This window comes from Pristiophorus japonicus, chromosome 5 (genome assembly GCF_044704955.1).
Source record: "Pristiophorus japonicus isolate sPriJap1 chromosome 5, sPriJap1.hap1, whole genome shotgun sequence".
NCBI lineage: Eukaryota > Metazoa > Chordata > Chondrichthyes > Pristiophoridae > Pristiophorus > Pristiophorus japonicus.
Genome location: NC_091981.1, coordinates 109,520,293 through 109,541,623, shown reverse-complemented (window position 1 = coordinate 109,541,623; position 21,331 = coordinate 109,520,293). Strand labels below are relative to the sequence as shown.

Here is a 21,331-nt window from a genome sequence, read left to right as displayed (position 1 = left end):
CACTTGAAGTGCTTTAACCTGCAAGGCTACGGACCAAGAACTGGAAAATGGGATTCGGCTGGATAGCTCTTTTTCGAGCAGCATAGACACGATGGGCCAAATGATCCTCTTCTGTGCCGTAAATTTCTATGATTCTATGATCTGTGTATAGAAATGTCTTGATGGTTCTCATAAATATGTCTTTTTTGCATCCTGATTACTGTACATTGGATTTGCATGCTTATTCAGTCTTCACCCTGGAGTGTATATGTGTGAATTTAGCCTAGATCATTTCAGACCCTTCCCTCTGACTTCGACCAATTCAGAGTTGTGGCCACTAACCATACACTTCAGCCCCAAGTATGATAAACCTGAAAAATAATCTGCCACCTGCTCGACTACTCCTTTCCTCCAGTTCACACCTTGTGGTAATTGTCCCCATTTACTCAGCTAGTGTGCAGCGACTGGTTCAAGAAGTCGAGCATAAAAGGAAAAGTAAAGAAAAATACTGCACCACTATGTGAATGCTCAATGAGGGAAAGCATTCTATTAAGACCATTAAGTTAAAGAACGCTGACAGAATAAGGTTACAAACGTTTATTGTCAATTAATTAAATCAGGGTTTATAACCAATGCACCATCATTAGTGTGTCTCAGTAGCTGTCCAACAAACAACGCCTCTTTTGATGAGATTAATTCCTTTACTCGGCTCCATATACACCTTCAACATAGACAGGAAATAGTTCGAGAAGAATGAGAGCGAAATTTTGGAAAGACTGATGTTCTTTTCATTTTAATCTGATCCTGAGTCAAGCAAGAGGCTTCTTTGTCGCAGTTCACTGCTGTTGAATGCTATGCACGTAGCTGGTGCTGATAATGTAACTGTTTTTCACAGGCTATGGCTTCGTAGACTTTGACAGCCCAGCAGCTGCACAGAAGGCAGTGGCATCTCTCAAAGCCAGTGGAGTACAGGCCCAGATGGCAAAGGTGAGCATTCTTGACAAGGAAGCAATTTTGTCTCTGCATTGCAGTATTTCTTTACCGGGATTGTAAATTAGGATAATGTCTGTTAGATTAAAGAAGTTATCGGTTATTAAAAGTGAACAAAGTGCATGCACTTGTAGAAATCATCAGTTTAGCTTGTTGTTGAGATATGTACACAAATACATACTCCCACTTATACAGATACATGGAAATAAGCATACTTGCAATCAATTGGCTGGGTGAAAATTGGCCCAATGTTGTGGAGTTCATTTGAGAAAAAATCCTGTGACAATGTTAATGTTTTAAAAAGGGCATTGTTACCCAGTAGAACTATCTTTCTAATGTTGACCAGCAAGTAAAGCAATGATGCAATTTGTCTCAAGCTGTCATAACTTACGTCGGAAAAGTGTTTTGTATTGCTTGTACATTGTGTTGATCTTTAAGCCAAGTTCTCTCCTCAAAATGATGATAATACCCCCCTAAATGGAATGGGCTGTGAGCAGGAATGCAGGAACACTCCAGGAGTCTTAAGGTGTTGTTTTGGTACAGTTACAGATTCAGGGAAATTGTGCTCAGAGATCAAAAGACCACACAGATGCTCCAGCATTACAGTACTGAATTCTCAATTACTCATCCTCAGTGTGGACTCAACTGACATTCAGAGACTGCCCTTGATGGGTATCTTTCAGTGACATCCTAAGGGTGTGGAACATAATGACATAGCATTCCAGCTGAGGATAAAGAAAGACAGACAGAGTAATACCAAATTCTGAGAACTACCTTCTGTCAACTACTTTTGGAGTGGCGTAAATGGCGGCCACGAAGAAATCAGTAGCCCTAACCATCCCATCGTCTCAGTTCATGTAGAAAAAATAGTGAGGTAATTATGTCATCTTGTCACTGATTCTAAGACTACACTGCATTAAGAGTGCAGTTAGTTTATCAAAAAAAGAATGCATTATAAGTCAATATAATTTCTGTTTTAGTGAAACTTTCCGAGCAAGCAATATAGTTAGTGGCTTTGAAGCAGAATTGAGTATGCAGGTATCAATGTGAAAAGGTCATCATTTAAACAGGATCATGAAAAAAAAATCAGACACCGTCCCTTTAAGAGTTTGGTGCCATACAGAGAACATATTAGTCATGTGGTCTCCCCTTTTCTCGACTATCGATATTGGAAGCATATTACATATTTTTCTTCCCATCATTGGTAGCTGTTCATACCATAGTAACAAATTAACTTTTCCAACTTTGAAAAGTCATCGGTGTTAGCTTCTGGTCCCTAAAAGTATTTTTCAGTTTTTCCATTCTATGTTAGTCAGTTAAGGCCTGCATCACTTTGATAAGAGTCTGTCTCCAGGAGACACAGCCTTAGTTTTGACTTATTTCAAAATCTGCATAACTCGTCATTGATGGATCCTTACCAATGCTCACATTTTTTACCAACAGCTTATAATTTTCAGAATTGCACAGTCTGCACCAAGCAAAGCAGTGGGTCATATCACAAGGATTGAATTTGCAGGAAAAGAAGCTTTCCAAATCTGAATGGGTTGCCTTAACAGTCAGTATATTCAGCTTCAATTTACCAAAATAGCACAGCTTCTGCTGCTAATTGGCCCTGAAATTGCGATCAGAGGCATACCTCCGGAGTACACTACCGACCCGCAAAATATTTCCGAACTTACCTCCCAGGCTGCAGAGACTTCGGGTCTCGGGCCTCCAGGCGTATGCCTTGAACAATAAGGGAGCCAAGGGTTATGGGGAGCGGGCAGGGGAGTGGAGTTGAGGCCAAGATCAGATCAGCCATGATCTTATTGAATGGCAGAGCAGGTTCAAGGGGACGAATGGTTTATTCCTGCTCCTATTTCTTATGTCTTATGTCTAAAGGCCCAATAATCCCAGGGATGCAAGTGATTCGGAAGTATTCCTGGGATCACGTGGACCCGGCCCTCCAATCACAATGGAGGATTTCATTGTCGTCATTTCCAAATGGAATCCCCTAATGCCATGCAATGGAATCCCAAAATAATTAAACAATTTAGACAATTCAAATAATTATAAATGTTCTGAATTTCAAATTTAATTCAAAGTCCCTTCATGACATCAAATACAATAAAAATTTAATTTATTGAAAAATAATTTTAAACATTTTAATCTGGGCCAATATTTGCATAAACTAATTTTAAGTGTTTGTGCATTTTTTTATTTTAAAATTTAAGATTTATAATAACCCTTGCACTGATGAAAGCAGACCCTGTCTTTTACCAGCTGTGTAAAAGTTTTGTGGGCAATTGCTGGGCAGTTGTTCGGCAAATAGCCCAACTCTGTGCCAGCGAATGTGATTTTCCAGTCAGCATGCCTTGACAGATCACAATTTCCAGGTTTTCGTGCATGCAGAAACCCGTAAGTTGGGGGGCCTTTCAGAAGGATTAGGACACTATGCTGAGCACACACCGTCAAAGGCATCGCAATTTTTGCCCCATTGAATGGAGAACTAATCACAAGTCAGAGCTGTTTTAAAAACGCTGGAGGAATCAACTCAAAAAGCTGGGAAGGTGGTGTAAAAGACTTGGGGGGAGAAATTGGCCTCTTTTGCACCTCCCGTTAGTGCCTCCGGGGGGGCGATAACGGGGCGGTAACTCCTTTCTGACCGAGCTTGGCGAAAGTACCAATGGCTGCGAACTTCCCTGGCGGGTTAGCGCTACTGGTAAACCTTAACACCTCGATCTTCTGCGCCCCAGAGATCATGACATCATCCGATGCGCAGTGCCCTGTTACCACCCCGGATCCTAAATCCGCTTCCACCCCCTGCAGTATCACCGAGTGTCAACAACGGCAGCTGCAGGAGGTGTTGTGAGTCAGCCGCTTGGGGCATGGTACTTAAAGGCGCTGGTGGCCAGGTAGGCCAAAGTTTTATTTTCAACCCCCTGTGGTGCGTTGTGATTTTTTTCCCATGCCGCAATTGATCAGTCCTGCAATCTATTAGAGTGCTTGGAGCTAACCTTCGCAGATTGCGGGTGCCGTCGCCGACCAGTCGAAACCACACCTTCAAACGATCTCAGCATTAGCGCCTCCCTTTAAGGGAGGGAAGCTGCCTGTGTATCCGGCAACGTTGCATGGGTTATGTGCAGTGCTCCACCCCTCTTGCTCCATTTTTCCAAGGGAAGTGATAGCGCTTGATTGCTAAATGCTAAACCGGAAGTTTGCGTCGGCTTCACATGCATAGAGCCCAATGATACTTTTGCGCTCCTGCAAACGTTATCACCTCAAACAGGGCACTACGTAATTTATACCATTGGAGCTTAATTGATCCAAAAAGGGTTCTGTGGTTAAAGCCTGAGGTATGGCTAAAAACGTAACCTCGTCAACCAGACTTGTGTAGTTAGCCAAGCACCAGTTTGAGGGAAGCACATTTTCTTTTGAGGCAGAAAGGTTGACAGCAAAGACTGACAGCTTGACGGACCGCAAAGGCAGCCACTTCTCTGCTATAGTAATGATTCTGTGTCCCCACATTTTCCAATTCTAACAAGCTTGCTGTGTGGGATCCAATATTTTCCAGGGCAGTGGATACTCAGCAGACACCTGAGTGAGGGAGATTGTCAAAGATGATTGTTCCCTTAAATTCATGGGAATGGTTCTGAAGTTCAGCAGAATATTTCTTCCAGGGCAGTAAGACAGTCCTCTTATTTAAGGAAATGTTGTCTATAGAAGAGCAGATGGCTCCGCTTTCTCAGGGGAGGCAGTCTCAGGCGAAGAAAGCTCATGAATTTAGCTCATGAAAATCATTGGAATAAACTCCCTGCAACGTAGATACCTTGCTAAGGGAGTGTGACAATTGGTTGGATGGTGCGGGCAGGGTGGGTGAAGAAATTGCAAAAGTCTGTAGCTCATAAAGAGCTGCTGCTGAAAATTAAAGAGATTATGCTGTTTAAATATATATATAGTTTTCAGGCAGAAGTAATACAAAAATTATCATTTCGACTTTGTAAATATAAGCCAAAAAACCTTTGAAAGACGACCATTTTGTCCGTCACTTCTCATTTCACAGCAACTTCTCCTGCTTAATCAATACTAAAATCTGCAAAAAGTACAGCTACAAAATGCACGACTTTCAAAATGTTTTGGTTTTATGCCAATTTGTATTTACTTGTATTTAACAACTAATAAACAGGGATAACAAAAATGTTGGGAGGCTTTTAAAGGTGCAAAAATACTGATGAGAAGTTTTAAGCCTTCGCATAAATTGGGTGAAGAAGTAGTGGCTAAAAGGACAGAAAACCCAACATGGAGGCATGAGATGGACTTTGTGGCCAGCGGTGTGCTGCCCCAACGAGAATAACGAGAAAATAAATATATTGATGCCACTCGGCTAGTCCCTACAGTCCAGGTGATGGATGTAGTTTGTCACTTTTAATCTATTTATTTGCTTATGGAACAAGCCTTGTGACTGAAATTCTCACACTAGGATTTGCCTAGTGCTCAGTATGGACATGTGAGTGACAAAACGTTGTTGCCTTTTCCGCTCAATGCCTCACAGGATTTGAGAATGGCAAGTGACAATTGAATCCTTGAGCAGAGACTAGGTCCAGCCATACAAGTGGACACTTCACTCGAGGCAAACTCATTTATCTTTAGCCTCATGGTAAACTTTTAGAACAAAAGACTGCCAAGATTCTGCTGCAAGAATCAGGAGGGTCAATATCTTGGGTGTAAAAGATTCCATATCAATTCCTCTCACTCCTGAAATCATCCATGAGATTCAGGTACAGAATATAACAGCAATTTCAGAAGACATGGCTTTCAGAGCTATTGGAATTCAGTACAGACTGATCTATTTGCTTCCCTTACAGACTGGACCTTTTGGGGGAATTTTAACCACTAAGAATGGATGGGTTGGGAGTGGGTAGGAAGGTAAAGATTTTTAAATTCTTGAACCCGATTCCAACCCGCCCACTTCCAGTTTTAATAAAGGTGGGTCGCGGGGGAAGGGGGCATGGAGTGGCGGGTGACCAGCTTGCTCTATAAATTTTCATTTTTAACACATGGAGGCCGGGATTCCTGGGAATCCCAGCAGGTAAAAGGAGGCGAGAAGGTTCGGATCCTACGGTAAAGTTCATTTATAGCACTGCTTTTGGGCCGGGGGACCAGGAGTGTTTCCCCCGGCCCAACAAGCTTATATGCATGCGATTGGACCTCTGCAATTGGCCGACCCCTAGCCCCCTCCCGCTATGTCCAATTCACCCCCACCCCCCATGATGTCCGAATCCCCCGCAGACTTTCCTATCATCTGCTCCCTGGCTGCTTTCCAGCCCGACAGGCAGATAGCTGTTTGGTGGGAAACCTTTTGAAAAAGTTTGTAAGATATCCTGCTGTTAAATTCGCCAAGCTGTGCAGGAATCCCATACTTCCGGGTTGCCTGTCTGAAATCTCCCCCCCCCCCCCCCCCCCCCGCCACACGCCACCGCCCCCGCTCTCTTCTCTGCTTTGAGTAAATATCAGGTCCTTTGTGTCAGATAGTGGGATAAATACAGCACAGTGCATCTTAAATTAGCATCCAGACAAGCGGTCATATTTAAAGTTGAAGGTGTCTGCTTCGCCCATGTACTCCTTAAAAGTGCAATCGGGGTCCTAACAGAGCATAATCAAAAGGCCTAGTGCCTGAAATAGGCGGGCACCCCTCTACCAAGGAAAGGCCTCTTTCAATGATGGGAGCAAGACTGTTAGCATTAACAAGGTGAAAAGTCTACTGACCCCATTTTGAGGCTGATACTTCCTAGTTAATACTGATTTCAGCATGTTAAAATAGGCCTGAGTCGCTGTACTCTGGATCCAGAGTGGGTAGAGTGCTTCTGTAAGCTAAGGTGGGAGTGAAAGGGTTGGATGTGGGAGGATGAATAACCTTTGGAGAAGTGGTGGTCTGGTTGATTTGTCGGAGATCCAAATGTTACCGTTTTTCCTTATTTTATAATTTTTTAAAAAACATCAATTATCAGAAATCTGGGTGCATATTGCACACAATTTTCCAACCATTATATTAAATGCATAGAAAATCACATGTAACATGTGCCCAAATTTCAGATGCATGTAGCTGGTGGAAGAGACTCCCCCCTGGGAGTGTGAAGTTGCAAAATTACCATTAACTGTTTTCATTTGTTTGTGTCAGCTGAACAAATAAAAAGAATGTTAAACCACCTACCTTAGATACAGTCTTATCTATTTTTACAAATGTAATTCAACTCCCACATGCAAATCTCCCCACCTTCTTGTATAACTTAGTGTAAACTTGAAGCTTTCTTTTTGTGCGTGTTTAACTCTCTGTCTTATACGCCATCTCCTTTCCAACAAGTGGGTTTACTTTAAGAATGAGAGTGGTAAAGATAGGGGTGGAGCGGGAAGAGAGATCACATGACTAATGTAGTACCTCTAAGACACCAAGCTTTTAAAGCAACAGTGACTCTATTTTTATATCTGTTACGTTGATGTAAATTATTCATTTGTGTGTAATAAGTAATTTAACAATATATTGGTTGCCAACTGCTGTTAATTATTTACAAACATTCTGAAAACCACAACACATTTTGTATGCTATCTATAGGGGACATAGGATAGGACACACCCTATAGCCCCATTTCCCTCTTCAAGAGAATGGTGGAGTGGTACCATTCATAAATATTTTCCTTTAATCAGACACACATCAGGGGCCTTAAACTACCATAGGCTGGACGTTATGATGAACACAAGATAAATTTTCAGCCCAACTCTGCCAGAGCAAGAAGTGGACATATTGACATTTTTAAATCTCTGGCTAATTTTAAATGCCTGTGTAAGACATAGCTGGGCATCATGTTGTGCTACGTGTCTGAGTTGGCTGTTGCTCTTGGCAGAGCATATCTTCAACATTGCTTCCCACAGACAGCACAATAGCAACAAATTGTGCACTTTCTTCATATCCTGAGGCTAATCAATTGCACACATATGACTCTCAGACCATCTGTCCATACTGCAGATGTTTTTCAGAAAATTGCTACATTAAATGTACATGTATGGAGTCACTATTTTTCATCTTCACATTCTACCTGAGGTTATTGGACCTTTAGCATAGTCTGCTTCTCGAGGAAATGAGAGATAATTTGTCTCGTGTGGTGATCTGCCCAGGTGGACCACCTTTTCCTTCGTGCTCTGTTTCAAATCATGCTACCTTTGCTTGATGGCTGTGACGGTACAGTGCGAGCTAGTTCAGGAGGGCGACGGCAGTGAAGAGGGGCGTCATCAAGGTCCAGATCAGTGATTGGAGCGTGGGCAGGTACAACAGGAGCGGCGAGGTCGGGGCAAAGAAGCGGCGAGAGATTGTAGAGCGACATGATCGGGGCCCAGGAGAGGTGTGAGTTCAGGGTCAGAAGAGGCGTGGGCCCAGGGGCAGCAAGGGTCAGCCCACATTGCGATATGCATGCACACTAGGTCGGTGCAGCAGAGCAGGTCTCCAGTCATCTTGGTTAATCCTTGCCACTGGACCAAGACCTGGCTCTGTCAAGCCCGTGTGATGGCTGGTGTGCAACGGCCACCACACGTTAAAAAAATCCACGCAAAGGCATCTTCCACCCTACACTATGTAGTTCAGGACCTGGAATATTAGGTCCTTCATTGAAACACCTGTGAACTCAGCCATTTTTGGCATGGAAACAAGTCATCCTCATTTCGAGGGACTGCCTATGATGATTATGATTTTGCTTAAGAGCTCACATTGACTTATTGCGTGTCCCTGGGACAGCTTGAGGTGGGCATTTGTCTGAGTTGTAATGAGCTCACGGATAAAGGGGGAAAAATTGAATAAATGCGGTCTTAAGGCAGTAATATCGCCAGTGTTAATTTTAGTACCAGAAGATTTTTAGCGCAGCATTAGCAAAATTGCTTGTTAGCGCCCTAAGCGTGGAATGGAGTGCTAAGCCATACTCAAGTTCTGGCGCTAAAAAACTGGCATGATAGTAGGATCGCGGTAAAAGAAAAAGAATTAAAATAAATTACAAATCACCTATTTTAAACATCAAGCACCCCAAATAAAGTTATATCATAGGAAATAAAATGAAGTAAAATCACTAAAACTTACCTGGCACAATAATACCTTACATTAGTGCCCTGGGACAGCTCTGCACTCTGGTGAGATTAGTGCCGGGTGCTAAGGCAGGTGAAAACTTTGAAGTTGACTTCCATGGCATTACCAGGGCCTTCCACACAGGCGCAACATTCCCTGGCGCTAATTATTAGCACCGCCGCTAAATCCCAATCAAGTTGGTGAACAGCGCTAATATTGCTGCGTGCAAGCACTAACCCTTTAGTGCCCCTCACATGTGGTGCTCAGCTATTTAATTTTTAACCCAAGGACTGGTAATTTTAGAAAATTTCACTCCGGGCATGGAGTCTCAGGCACCATGGGGGAATTTTAACCCCAAAAAACGGATGTATTGTGGTCATGTGGAAGGTTAAAGAGCTGAACTGAATCCCAAACCCAACCCACCTCCAACCTGTCCACTTCCGGTTTTAACAGCGTCGGGACAGGGTGCGGGCAGCCAGCCGCTCGCAGGAGGCAGGTGGTCTATTTAAATATTATAATGAATCTGCATGCCTCAAGGTCATCCACCATTTCAAATTGAACTGTGGGCGGATGGGTTTCCCTGGCCTCGGGGAACCCACCAGCTAAAGGGAGGCGAGGACTGCTGGCTCCAGGAGGTCAGTGCCTTTCCACTTAACTGCTGGATCCAGCATCCCTGCCTCACCCACCCTCACGCCCCTTCTGATTTCCCTCCGATCCCCCCTCCGGCCTCCCACCTCCCCTCTCCGGCCCCCAATCAGCCTTCCCCTCCCCACCCCCCGATCACCTACACAACCTTTCGTCCTCTACACTCCAAACCACAATCACCTTCCCACCTCCTCCCTGCACCCCCCCCCCACCACCCCGCCCCGCCAACTCTGATCCTCCAGCTCCGATCCTCCTCCTCCGGCCCTGATCGTTCTCCGGCCTCTGGCGTGCCCCCCCGTCTCCCAATCCTTCTCTGACCTCTGACCATCATAATCCCCCTCCCTCCCAATCCTCCCCCAGCCCCAATTCTCCTCTGGCCCCGACCCTTCTCCGGCCTCCGACCAACCCTCCAATCCCTTTCTCCCTTCTCTGTGGCCCGGTGCCGCAGGCCTTCCTGCCCAAAAGCCAGTTTCAGCTCCCTGCCCACCTCCAAATTTAACTTCTGGCCCATGAAGCATATTGGGAATTTGGGCATGGTTGTACACCATTGATTTTAAAGGAAATTTCTAAAATGACCCGTTGGTTTCTTGCTGTAAATGACAAAACTTGCTGGCAACTGTGATCATTGTTTGAAAGCTGCAGAGGCACTCAAACCCTCAACCATATCATTGAGAGACAAATTCCCTACCACCTCTGCTCCTAAGCTGTCCAAAACAGTTCTGGGAATCAATGTAACTAATTTTTAGAGGAGATATCAATGCTATTGCGGTATTAAAATGTTATGTATTGGATCTTTGCAATAACTCTGCAGCTAACTGTGACCAACTGATAATGGAAATGAGAGTTAAATAGTACTCGATCTATTGCGCATTTTGCAAATTGCCAAAGCCGTTAGTAAGGCAATAACATAGCATTGAGCAGTATGACTAATATAAGACTGGAGGATGTGGTTGAATCACAATTGTTCCATGCTCTGCAAAATCTGGATGAAGCTGTACATTTTAAATGTGGATAAGCTCTGCGTCATTTGGGAATCATGGCATTTTATCCAAGGTCTGGAGATTTTAGCAATGATAACTGCAGCTGGACTGGTGGAATGAATAACATCCTGTGGTTACTTGATGCTGCACATAATCCCTCAGAGCATTCATTTAGAAATGCAGTTCTCTCCGTGCACCTCCTGTTCTTGCTGCTGCTGTAACTAATTGTCCCGTGTAGCTTTGAATCATATTTATTAACCTTTAAAACTAGAGAAGGAAAAATATTAAAAAGAAGCCTATGTTCTGTTGGCAGTAATGAACCACAGGGCATGAATTTTTCAGAGATTTTACTACAGCAGTGGTTATTTCAGCATTTGGCATTAACTCATGGTAATCTAATCTGTGCATTCTACATCCATCATTTTTGCCTATTTTTTCTCCTATTCCCCTTGATGTTTCCTCATGTAAGGAACACTCCCAACCAAGTGGAAATGTTAGGAACCTGCATTCAGGAACCCGCCAACGCTGGTCTATAACTCGATCCCATGGAAGGACGTTCGAGCTGCCATGGGTGACTGAGCCTTTTGTCTTCCCTCGCTGCAGGAAGCCACAATCTAGCCCTTGCTTATCTCCTACCCATGATGATATGACTGCATTTGGAGGCTCAGTGTGTAAGGAATAATTGGCATGAACCCATTTGCCTTCATTCTGTGGTACAGTACGTTAAAAACTCCAACAAACTGTAATACTGAGCCCATGTTTAACGCACCCACTCGGTACTCTCATTCAATTTAATACAAATCTCCATATATGCAGGAGGAAAAGTAATATTCACATTTAATTGCTGCATAATATTTGTTTATATACAAGCCAGATTTTTTTCAATTAACAGTAACATTCCTCAGGTGAAATATAACTTTAAATGCATCTAAACAAATTAGGTTTGCAATCCGTATATCAGTGCTGCACTGCTAAAAATAAGCCCATTTTATAAAACATTTATGACTAATGAATAACCATTAATCGACGAAAGGCAAGATTGGGATATTTAACTCAATGGCTAAATGCCAGTCTTATTTGTTACTCCTCCCACTTCTTTCCCTCCCTCGAATCATATGAACATACAATTGAAGATTCATTAAAGCTCTGACCTCATCTATATGCATGTGGGATACACCATGTTAAGAGAAATATGTTCCCAGTGTGGTCAAAAGTAGTGTTAGTTTCAACACCAATGTATGTCAAAAAAAAATTGATATTCAGGAATATATCAGATATTCCTCTGATACCTCATTAGGGGTAGCCCTTCACACTCAGTAGCAGAATGATTTTACCTAGCTGAGGCTATAATTGGAAGATAAAACTGGATGGTAAATGATGCATCCAATGCAAAAGCCAGCCATATAGTTAGTCCAAAATATGACTAAGCGTTTAAATATGCATTCTTTGTAGGAGCTGCAATTTATAAGAGTACGGTTGCCTCATCTGCTTGTGCACAAATTCCAATATACTCAATTAAAAAAATTCTGGTTGAAAATAGGGACTGTCGATGTATTTGAACACAATTAATGCTACATAATGTGATGATGTTCCTAAAGAATGCGGTGATTGTTTTTGACAAGTCTGCTTCTCACGAGGGGCTCACGTAACCTTTCAGTTTCTGCTCTGTCTGGGTGACTTTGGCACCAAAGTTGTTGGGCATAACAGGGCGGTGCTGTGGAGTGCACCGGGCTTGGGACAGGAATTTGGAGCAGTATCCAGTTCCGCTGGTTTCTCCTCGGTGAAAAAGTTCCAGTGGGGTGGGGGAGAGGCGCGGGCACTTTTTACCATTAGAAAAGGGACAAAAGTACATATAGGTGTTTTTTCAAAAACATTTTCATCCCTTCGCCACAATTGCCTGTTCCTCCCCCCACAATGGGTGGGAAGGTGCCACCCCAATATTCCTTGTCTCCGACGCGATTAATGCTTAGGAAGCACTGTAGCGGGTACTGAAGTTGCATGTTCAGCCATGAACTCATTGAATGGCGGTGCAGGCTAGAAGGGCCGAATGGCCTACTCCTGCGCCTATTTTCTATGTTTCTAAATGTTGCAGGTGCCTGTCCGCTTTATGGAAATGACCTCATTCTTTAGGATTTGGAATGGGGTCAGTGCCGGGTCAGACTGGCAGACAGCGGTCGTACCCCATTGAACTTCTGATGGTGGATTGGGGCTTGAGGAACTTTAGCCCTTTACTTTCACCAGTATCTTTCTAACTACAATATCTCCTATGACTTGTCACAGTTTACACACTTTGAAGCACATCCCTTGGTTATTCACCATTTCATTTTCAATCAATAATGCGCTTGGGCTGGATTTTCCGGTCTTCTATGCTCCGGGTCTCGCCCGGAGTGGCGGTGGTGAGGGCTTCAGTGCCCCATAGTGATCCTCAGGTCCGGTTTTGTGGCGGCGCTGAGCAGCACCACCTGGAAGAGCTGCGTCCGGTGTGCAACGCCCCTGGTTGTGACACCAGTGCGAGTTTGAGCTCCTGCCCGACCTATCCGCAAAGAGGTGAATAATGGACTCCTAAGATAAGTGTGATTGTTTTTTCTTCTAATTTTTTCAGTGATTTGTGTTGTGCTGGCTTGGGCAATGTTTTATGAATGTTTTCATGTTTTTTTTAAAGTCCTCCCCTTCCCCCCCCCCCACCCCCGCCCCCGCCCAAACGTCTCTCAGAGCGCTCCCGGGCTGGCTCTTTAATTCGGGAGTTTTCCATCCTTGCGCCACGAGAGGTGTATAATGCCTCCCTTAGAGCTCCGCCCCTGACGCAGAGCCGAGATGCCCAAACTTAAACACTAAAGCGCAAACTATTCCTGGCCGCTATCTTTCCCGCCCCACCACCATTATCGCCACAAAAACATAAAGCCTAAAATCCAGCCCCTTGGTATTTTAAGAACTTGCAAATGTCATCTGTGTCAGAGGACATGCTTTATGTTTCTTGCATATGAAGGAAACAAAATAAAATTTATATGTCTTCTTTAAACTCTCTTACTTTCCAGTTCATGACTGAGCCCACAGTATGAAATTTGATATAAATATTGAAAATGTCAAATAACTCTATCTCTCAAAAAAATTATTTCACATTTTTCTCAACAGTTGCACCGTCTGCAAAAGTATTTAAATATTTATGAAGCTGCTACTATCTTTAAGGATGTACTATGTGCAATGCTGAAGTATCTTTATTGGGGAATATTCTAGCTTAGAGAATAGTGTGCTAGTTAATTAAGTACAATTGACAACAAGATGGATGCTTCAGGTGATAAATGAAGTATGATAGTTCATCCTATTATTTATCTTAATGGATATTTGCTTGTTTCACAATTGTACGAAGAGCACGTGATATATTAATGTAATGGAGTTCAGGAAGGTAGAAAGGTTTACTGTCAGTCGATGTTTAAAGGGGTACTGTTGTTCTTTTTAAATACTTGCTTTTCATTTTACCAGGGATGCCATAACATTACTGCATTGGCAATCAAGACTTAGCCAGTAATGCAGCAATGTCTTGGCATCACTGATTATATCTGTTGGTCAACATTAGGAATTTAATTAAAGGATTGTTTTATAAAAGAGACCTGCATGAAAAAAGCATTGAAATACTTCACGTTGTATCTGTTGTTGCATTGTGAAGCATTCTGGTTATCAATATGACTGCATGTTTGGAGCAGACTGTCCCGATAACCCTTTAAAATTCTCTCCAGAGCGATAAAGCAGTTTGAACTTTGAAAGCCCCAAGACAAAAACATGTGCATACAGTTTTCATTGAAATTGAGATTATTTGAAACAAATAGACCACTAAAGCCCATATTCCTCAGTGCCAGTCAATGGACTTTAAAGAGAGTGAAATATTTGGGAAGCTTTTCTGATAAACATTGAAAATCAACCGAGCTAAAAGTTCTAGCCAAGAAAACTGATTGGTTTGGAAATGTTTTAAATGGCGATTCTCTTCCTTTGTTTTTTTTCCCTTATGCAGATCCGTCGGGAGTAAGCTTTTTTTAAAGCTGTAGTTTTATGTTACTTTGTAATTGATTTGTCGCCAACTGCTGGCTTTTTACTAACATGCATGTTCCATTGTCAACATGCTCATAACTACTGATAAGAAAAGGACACACTGTCCAGGCTTAAAGTGTGTGGGACAGCACTTAAGTAAAACTGCAACTTTTTGTTCAGAAAACAATTAACTTCACACACTCGTAGGGATTCACTATTTCACAAGGTTCTGACAATGCATTATATGTATTTTTAAGTACTGATACTTTTGAAAAAAACCTTTTTCTTTTTGATTATTATATTGAAACAAATAATTAAGGTAAAATTGAGGTTTGATTTTGGTAACTTCAGAACCAACAATAACTTGCATTTATATAGCACCTTTAATGTAGTAAAACATCCCAAAGCACTTCACAGGAGCATATCAAACAAAGTTTGACACCGGTCCACATGAGATAATACGACAAGTGACCAAAAGCTTGGTCAAAGAGATTGGTTTTAAGGAATGTCTTCAAGGAGGAGAGAGAGGTAGAGACAGGCAGAGCGGGTTATGGACAGAATTCCAGAGCTTAGAGCCCAGACAGCTGAAAGCTGCCAATGGTAGATCAATGAAAATCCGGGATACGCAAGAGGCCAAAATCGAAGAAGCGCAGAGATCTTGGAGGGTTGTGGGGCTGGAGGAGGTTACAGAGATGGGGAAGGATGAGGCCATGGAGGGATTTAAAAACAAGGATGAGAATTTTAAAATCAAGGCTTAGCCAGACCGGGAGCCAATGTCGGTCAGCAGGGGTGATGGGTGAATGGGTCTTGGTGTGAGTTAATACACAAGCAGCAGATTTTTGGATGAGCTGAAGTTTACAGAGGGTCCAAGGTGGGAAGCGGACCAGGAGAGCATTGGAAAAGTCGAGGTTAGATGTAGCAAAGCTATATAGTAGAGAATTACGCTTCTGTAAAACACCTTGGGATATTTTTCTATGTTGAAGGAACTATATCATTCCAAGTTATTATAGAGGCTTGATATACAGTGGCTGAGGTGTCGAACAAAACAGTTGCTGCAATATTTACAATTTGAGGAATTCTCAAATGTTAGGCAAGGTTACCGACGGATATGGAGCTTAGGCGGGTAAATGGAATTGAGGTACAGATCAGCCGTGATCTAATTGAATCAGATTTGCACTACCCTTCATGCTAAGAGATACAAATAATAAATATTTTTTTTTAAAAGTATTATATTTTGTAAATTATAAGATAGATGTTGACAACTACTTTCAAATCAGCATACTTTTCTTGCATTCCTGTTACTTTAACAAAGAAAAATTTTAGGCCTAGAAATTGGGTACTGCCCCGTTTGGGTCTTGCGGTAAATTGGGATTACCACCCCCGAAAGGAAGTGAAGCATTAAATCAGGAGTTCCACTTCCTTCCTGGGGCAGGAGCAGGGCGCAAGATTCAGCAGCACTACGCACTGGGCCGTGTAGCGTGCTGCGTACGAGAGGCTCTTCCCTGAATTAAAAGGAAGGGCCCAAGATGCATACTTTGCATAATGGGAACCCACCTACCTGGACCACCAGGGAGCAGGGGTGCCACGTGATCAGCCCGGCACTCAAGCAGAGTGCCGGGCTGAGTGAGCGCGGCAAGTGAAACAGCAGATTTTTTCTGCAGCAGCCGGCCCCTTTAAACTTTGCTCAACAGTAGTCCGCTGGCGGGCTGTTATGGCCCGGCTCAGCTTCAGAGGGCGAAACCCAATTTAGGTGCTGGGGCGCTAACGGGGTGATGCTCACGGCGATGATGTCATGATCTCCAGGCGCATGAGATCGTGGCTCAATGCCGCAGCGCCATCACGAAACTCCCACCTAATTAAGCAGCATGCCCGGTCACAAAGCGGGCACTAACGGGAGGCGCAAATGCACCAAATTTCTCCCCCGTTATGTACTGCACAGCTACACTAGCTGATTATTTTATGCTGGATCTTCCTCAATAGGGTGACTTAAACTCATCCTTCTGGCTCCACTGCAACATTGCCCATTTTCCTGGATCAGAAGTCATTGGCCATACAGAGTGGGCTCCCAGCTGGATTTCACAACCAAGAGAGAGCCATCCAGGGCTGAAGAAAGGAATGAGGAGGTGCTGCAGTGGGAACAGGAGACTTAAAGAGGCATAAAAGCCCAAAGAAGAAGGGAGCTGCAGCCGTTTTCGATTTTGGCAGAAACCTGGGGTGGGATTGTGAAGGAAACTTCAGCCTGTTCTATCCAGAGAAATTATTTTGAAGGAGAATGTCCCATGAATGTAAAACACCATTGTTGAGCTCTACAAATCATTTAATTTTAACATTTTGATTATGAACTGAAAATATTAAGTATCTTTTTAATTCCTTGTAAATGAGTAAATTTGCATGCAATCTTGACTGGCCATGAACGTTGATTGTTTCAAACAGTCTTTCAGAGCGCAGTAACATAAGAATGACTTTAAAGACTTTTTTTCCCCTCTAAGGATGAAAAATAACAATTTCCCCAAATGCATTCATTATCTTTCCATCATGAAGAATAGCAACTGAATACAAATCAGGATCTGACCGGATCCCATTGCAGCACCACTGCGAGTTTGTTGCTGGGCAGTGGTACACTTCCTCTTGGCAGGGGGAATTCCTCCATGCATCTGTGATGAATCCCAAGCCAGGAAACTGGGTCATGGAAGGGCTGGAGTAATAGAAGCAGGCAGAAGCCGGGCACCACCGCTGGTGGAGAATCCTGGTTCAAATATCTAAATCCATGCCTTTTATATTCTTAGTTAACGCATCCGGTGCAGACTACTTTTCAAAAACTGGTTACCCACCTGAACTGTAATTGGCCTGTTCTCTCCACAGATGCTGCCTGACCTGCTGAGTATTTCCTGAATTTCATGTCTCTGTTTCAAGTTTCCAGCATCTGCAGTTGTTTGCTTTTTGTTTTTTTTTATAATTCTCTTTCTCTCTAAAACACTGCAATGAAACGGTATGCTGTACTAAAGCTCTGAATTTCAGTCCAGGTCTACTTGCCTGCAGCCAATTTAATCACATGTTTCAGTCCCAGGTAATTTACCTCACTGAGTTTTAGGTAGTAATGTTATATTTTTTGTACAGTAGCACTATTTTTACCCTCTAATTAGCCTCCACATGGCAGGCACTTTATAGAAGTCAAGCAAAAGCCCTTCTTTATTTATGATTTCTGCAGAAAAAATCAGTCCCAATTGCTTTACCAGTTGTGCATGGAAACCGCAGAGCTGAACTTCCTTCTGGTGTTATTTGAAGAGACGAGGGAGGGCACATATGGAATATCATTCTATTCACCCACAACATGTAGTCATGTAAGTGGCAAGTGTTCATGTGCCCCAGTATCCTCAATTGCAAACACCCCAGCAATGCAGCACCTAGGCCAGTTCGTAGAGTGCACTCACAAGTTGTACACAGTGAAAAGCACCTAGTATTGCTTTACTGGTGCTTAGATTATTTGCACTGCATCACATCTTGCTGTTAGCATCGCAGTGCTGAAATGTCAGACCTCTGCAGCTTTAACATGACTGCAGAGCTGAGGGCTTAGTGAGGTCAGTAAGTCACCAAGCTCTGTATCATTTGTGTGACCACTACCTTAGTCATACTATATAATATATATCATACTGCAGTGAAGACCATATTGGCAGCAGTGGTTGGTAATTGTTTGTACTGATATAACTCCAGTGTTATTGATTCATAACCTTGACTCTGGAATGAAATGTGCAGTGAGACAGTGTTGATCCTCCTGATTATTATTAAGCCATTAAGTTGTTTCCCCTTCAATTTACTGCTCTACATAGGACACTTGTGTTGGATCCAATTCTACCAGTGTTGAGCATCCTCTGGTATCTCGACCAAATGGCCATTTTTTATTTGTGATTGCCAACTGGTTATTTCACCAGGGAGAGCATCGCCGCTGAGTCCAATCCTGTTCTCACTCAATCTTTCCACAATAAGTTACAGTTTAGAGATCAGGAGAAGGAACCCTGGCTGATTTCCTCTCCATACCTCAGAGATGTTTAGCTCAACTGTGGTGTCCCTGTTGCTACCATGACTGAGATATGTTAACTCAGCACCGATGGAGTATCTAACCTGACTCTTCTGGTATGTATAGCTCAGTTCCACACTTGACTTACCAACAGAGCCAGTGGAGGAAGCTCATAACCATGTATCAAAACATCTACCAAAACAAACTATTCTATTTCAGACTAGAATCTGGTTTGGGTTTGGGTAAAAGTGTTCTTCTTTGTCAGCACAGCAAAGAAAGAATGCTCTTCCAGGAAGTGACTTCAGAGGGCAAAGAAACAAAGTGATGTGATCTTTGGCATTTGTTGTCATAATGAAAATCTATTGAAGCACTCACGAAACTGTCTATTGCTGAGCAGCTGGGAAGTGTCTGTAGCTAAAGGGGTATGATTAAGCAAACCCTAATTGCAATTTGTGGTTAGGCTGATAAGTGTTCTCCATAGGTTACAAAACTGACCTTAAATGTACATTGATACCTCGACCTTCAGCTTGTGGTGCCGTAGCCTCAGGCTATAAATTAGCATTTACCTGTGAAAGGCAGTTGAGTTGTATTGTATGAGCAGAATAATTTCCTGCGTTAAACAGAATATTTGTAGTATGTTAAATTTAGCCAACAATAGCTGTGAAATCTGTGCCTTTTTTTTTAAACAGAAAACAAGAACTTGCACAGATTACAATGATTTTTAGGGGGAAGGTTAATCAAGGTACAGTACTTTCTTTTTAAAGCACTCCCCCAGTCTCCATGGGGAAAAAATAGCTATTTGCCTGCCCAAAATACTCACTCCTTCTTGTTGAATTGGTCTTTTGGAGCCCTGGAAATCTTGCCTAAGACAATTGTTAGTGCTATATGTGTCTTGATTCCAATTACGTTGGCTGATATTAGGCCTGAATGCACTTCCTTGACTTAAGAACTCCTTGGAAAGATTTTCACCACAATAGCTTCGATCCTTTTGACATTACTGTCGATTGGCTTAATCTTGGATGGACAGGATAGCTTCAGCGGGCTTTTTTTTATCAAGACCCCAAACCTATCTTTATCCAATGTACACACGTGTATACAGTTTTCACTTAAAATGGTTGGATATTGATGAGGAATAGAAGCCCTGTTAGTTCCTTCCTTCGCCAGGAGTGTTTAAGCTAATTGTGCGGTGAGTCAGTGTTGATATTACTGATTATTATCTTGCTGCTCTGGCTGAGATGTGCTATCTTGGCACAGAGCGGAAATCGAAACTGAGGCTCTTCTGGTCTGTCTGGTGCAGCTTCACACTGGGCCATTCCACATTACCAACTGAGACATCAGAAGAGCAAGTCAGTGTTGTATTTATAATCTCAGGATTATTCGCACCACCTGCAGATTTATTTTCTTGTATGAAGTTGTGGCTGCAGTGTTAAATTGGATATTAAATAACTTCCTGCCAAAAACCTCCCGAGTGACATGGAATGAGCTGGGTGGATTTGCAGGAAGGAGAATGATATTTACTAGGTTACTGTGGGCGATGAAACTCTGAAAGATGCCTCAATTTTAAAATTCTCAAATTAAAACAGAAAATGCTGGAAATGCTCAGCAGGTCAGGCAGCATCCGTGGAGAGAGAAACAAAGTTAACGTTTCAGATTGATGACTTTTCGTCAGAACTTGTTTTCAAATCATTCCGTGGCCTCACCCCTCCTCATCTCTGTAACCTCCTCATCTCTGTAACCTCCTCATCTCTGTAACCTCCTCAAGCACCTACAACTCTCCCTACCTCTGTAACCTCCCTATCTCTGTAACTTCCCCTTCTCTGTAACCTCCTCATCTCTGTAACCTCATCTCTGTAACTTCCTCATCTCTGTAACCTCCTCAAGCCCCTACAACCCTCCCTACCTCTGTAACCTCTCTATCTCTGTAACTTCCCCATCTCTGTAAACTTCTCATCTCTGTAACCTCCTCATCTCTGTAACCTCCTCAAGCCCCACAACCCTCTTTATCTCTGTAACCTCCTCAAGCCCTACACCCTCCACAATTTCTACTCTCCTCTAATTCTGGTCTCATGCGCACTCCAGATTTTCATTGCACCACCATTGGTGGCCGTGCCTTTAGCTACCTAGACATAAGCTCTGGAATCCTCTCCCTAAACCTTTTCGCTACCTCAATTGTTTGGAACGTTGTATAAATGAAGACATATCGGGGGTGAAATTCAACGTTGGCAACAGCACAAAACAGGCGACCACGAATCAATCCGGTTTTAAACGCCACCCGATTTTCTTGTATATTGCGTACAGCGGCTGCAGTTTTTCTGGTGCCCGTTTTGCGCTGCCGCCAAAGACGAATTTCACCCCTGTTGATTTCTGCGAGGATGAATGTAATATTTGACGACAATCAACAAGTATCAAGGCTGTTCTTTAATGATGCTCTGCCACAATTAGAGCCCATGCAATAGCCACAAGGAACTGGGATCATGTAAATTCTCTCCCATTAAGCAAGCACTATTTATTCTGCTGTCTAACTTCTGATGACAAGCAGATTTTGAAAAGATCACTGCACTGACGTTTCTGTGTGGTTTTCAGTTTTCAGTCTCTTGTGGTTGAAATGTAAGTGCT

General features: G+C 43.0%; 1 protein-coding gene across 9 annotated transcripts in view; it reads left to right on the top strand.

Moving 5' to 3' along the window:
* The window catches only part of rbms3 (RNA binding motif, single stranded interacting protein), an 858,736-nt gene that overhangs the window by 434,389 nt on the left and 403,016 nt on the right, over positions 1-21,331 (top strand). For all 9 annotated transcript variants that reach the window (XM_070880858.1, XM_070880857.1, XM_070880852.1 and 6 more), the window contains one exon: positions 875-966. In XM_070880858.1, the coding sequence (XP_070736959.1) occupies positions 875-966 (92 nt within the window). The remainder of the gene's footprint in view (positions 1-874; positions 967-21,331) is intronic.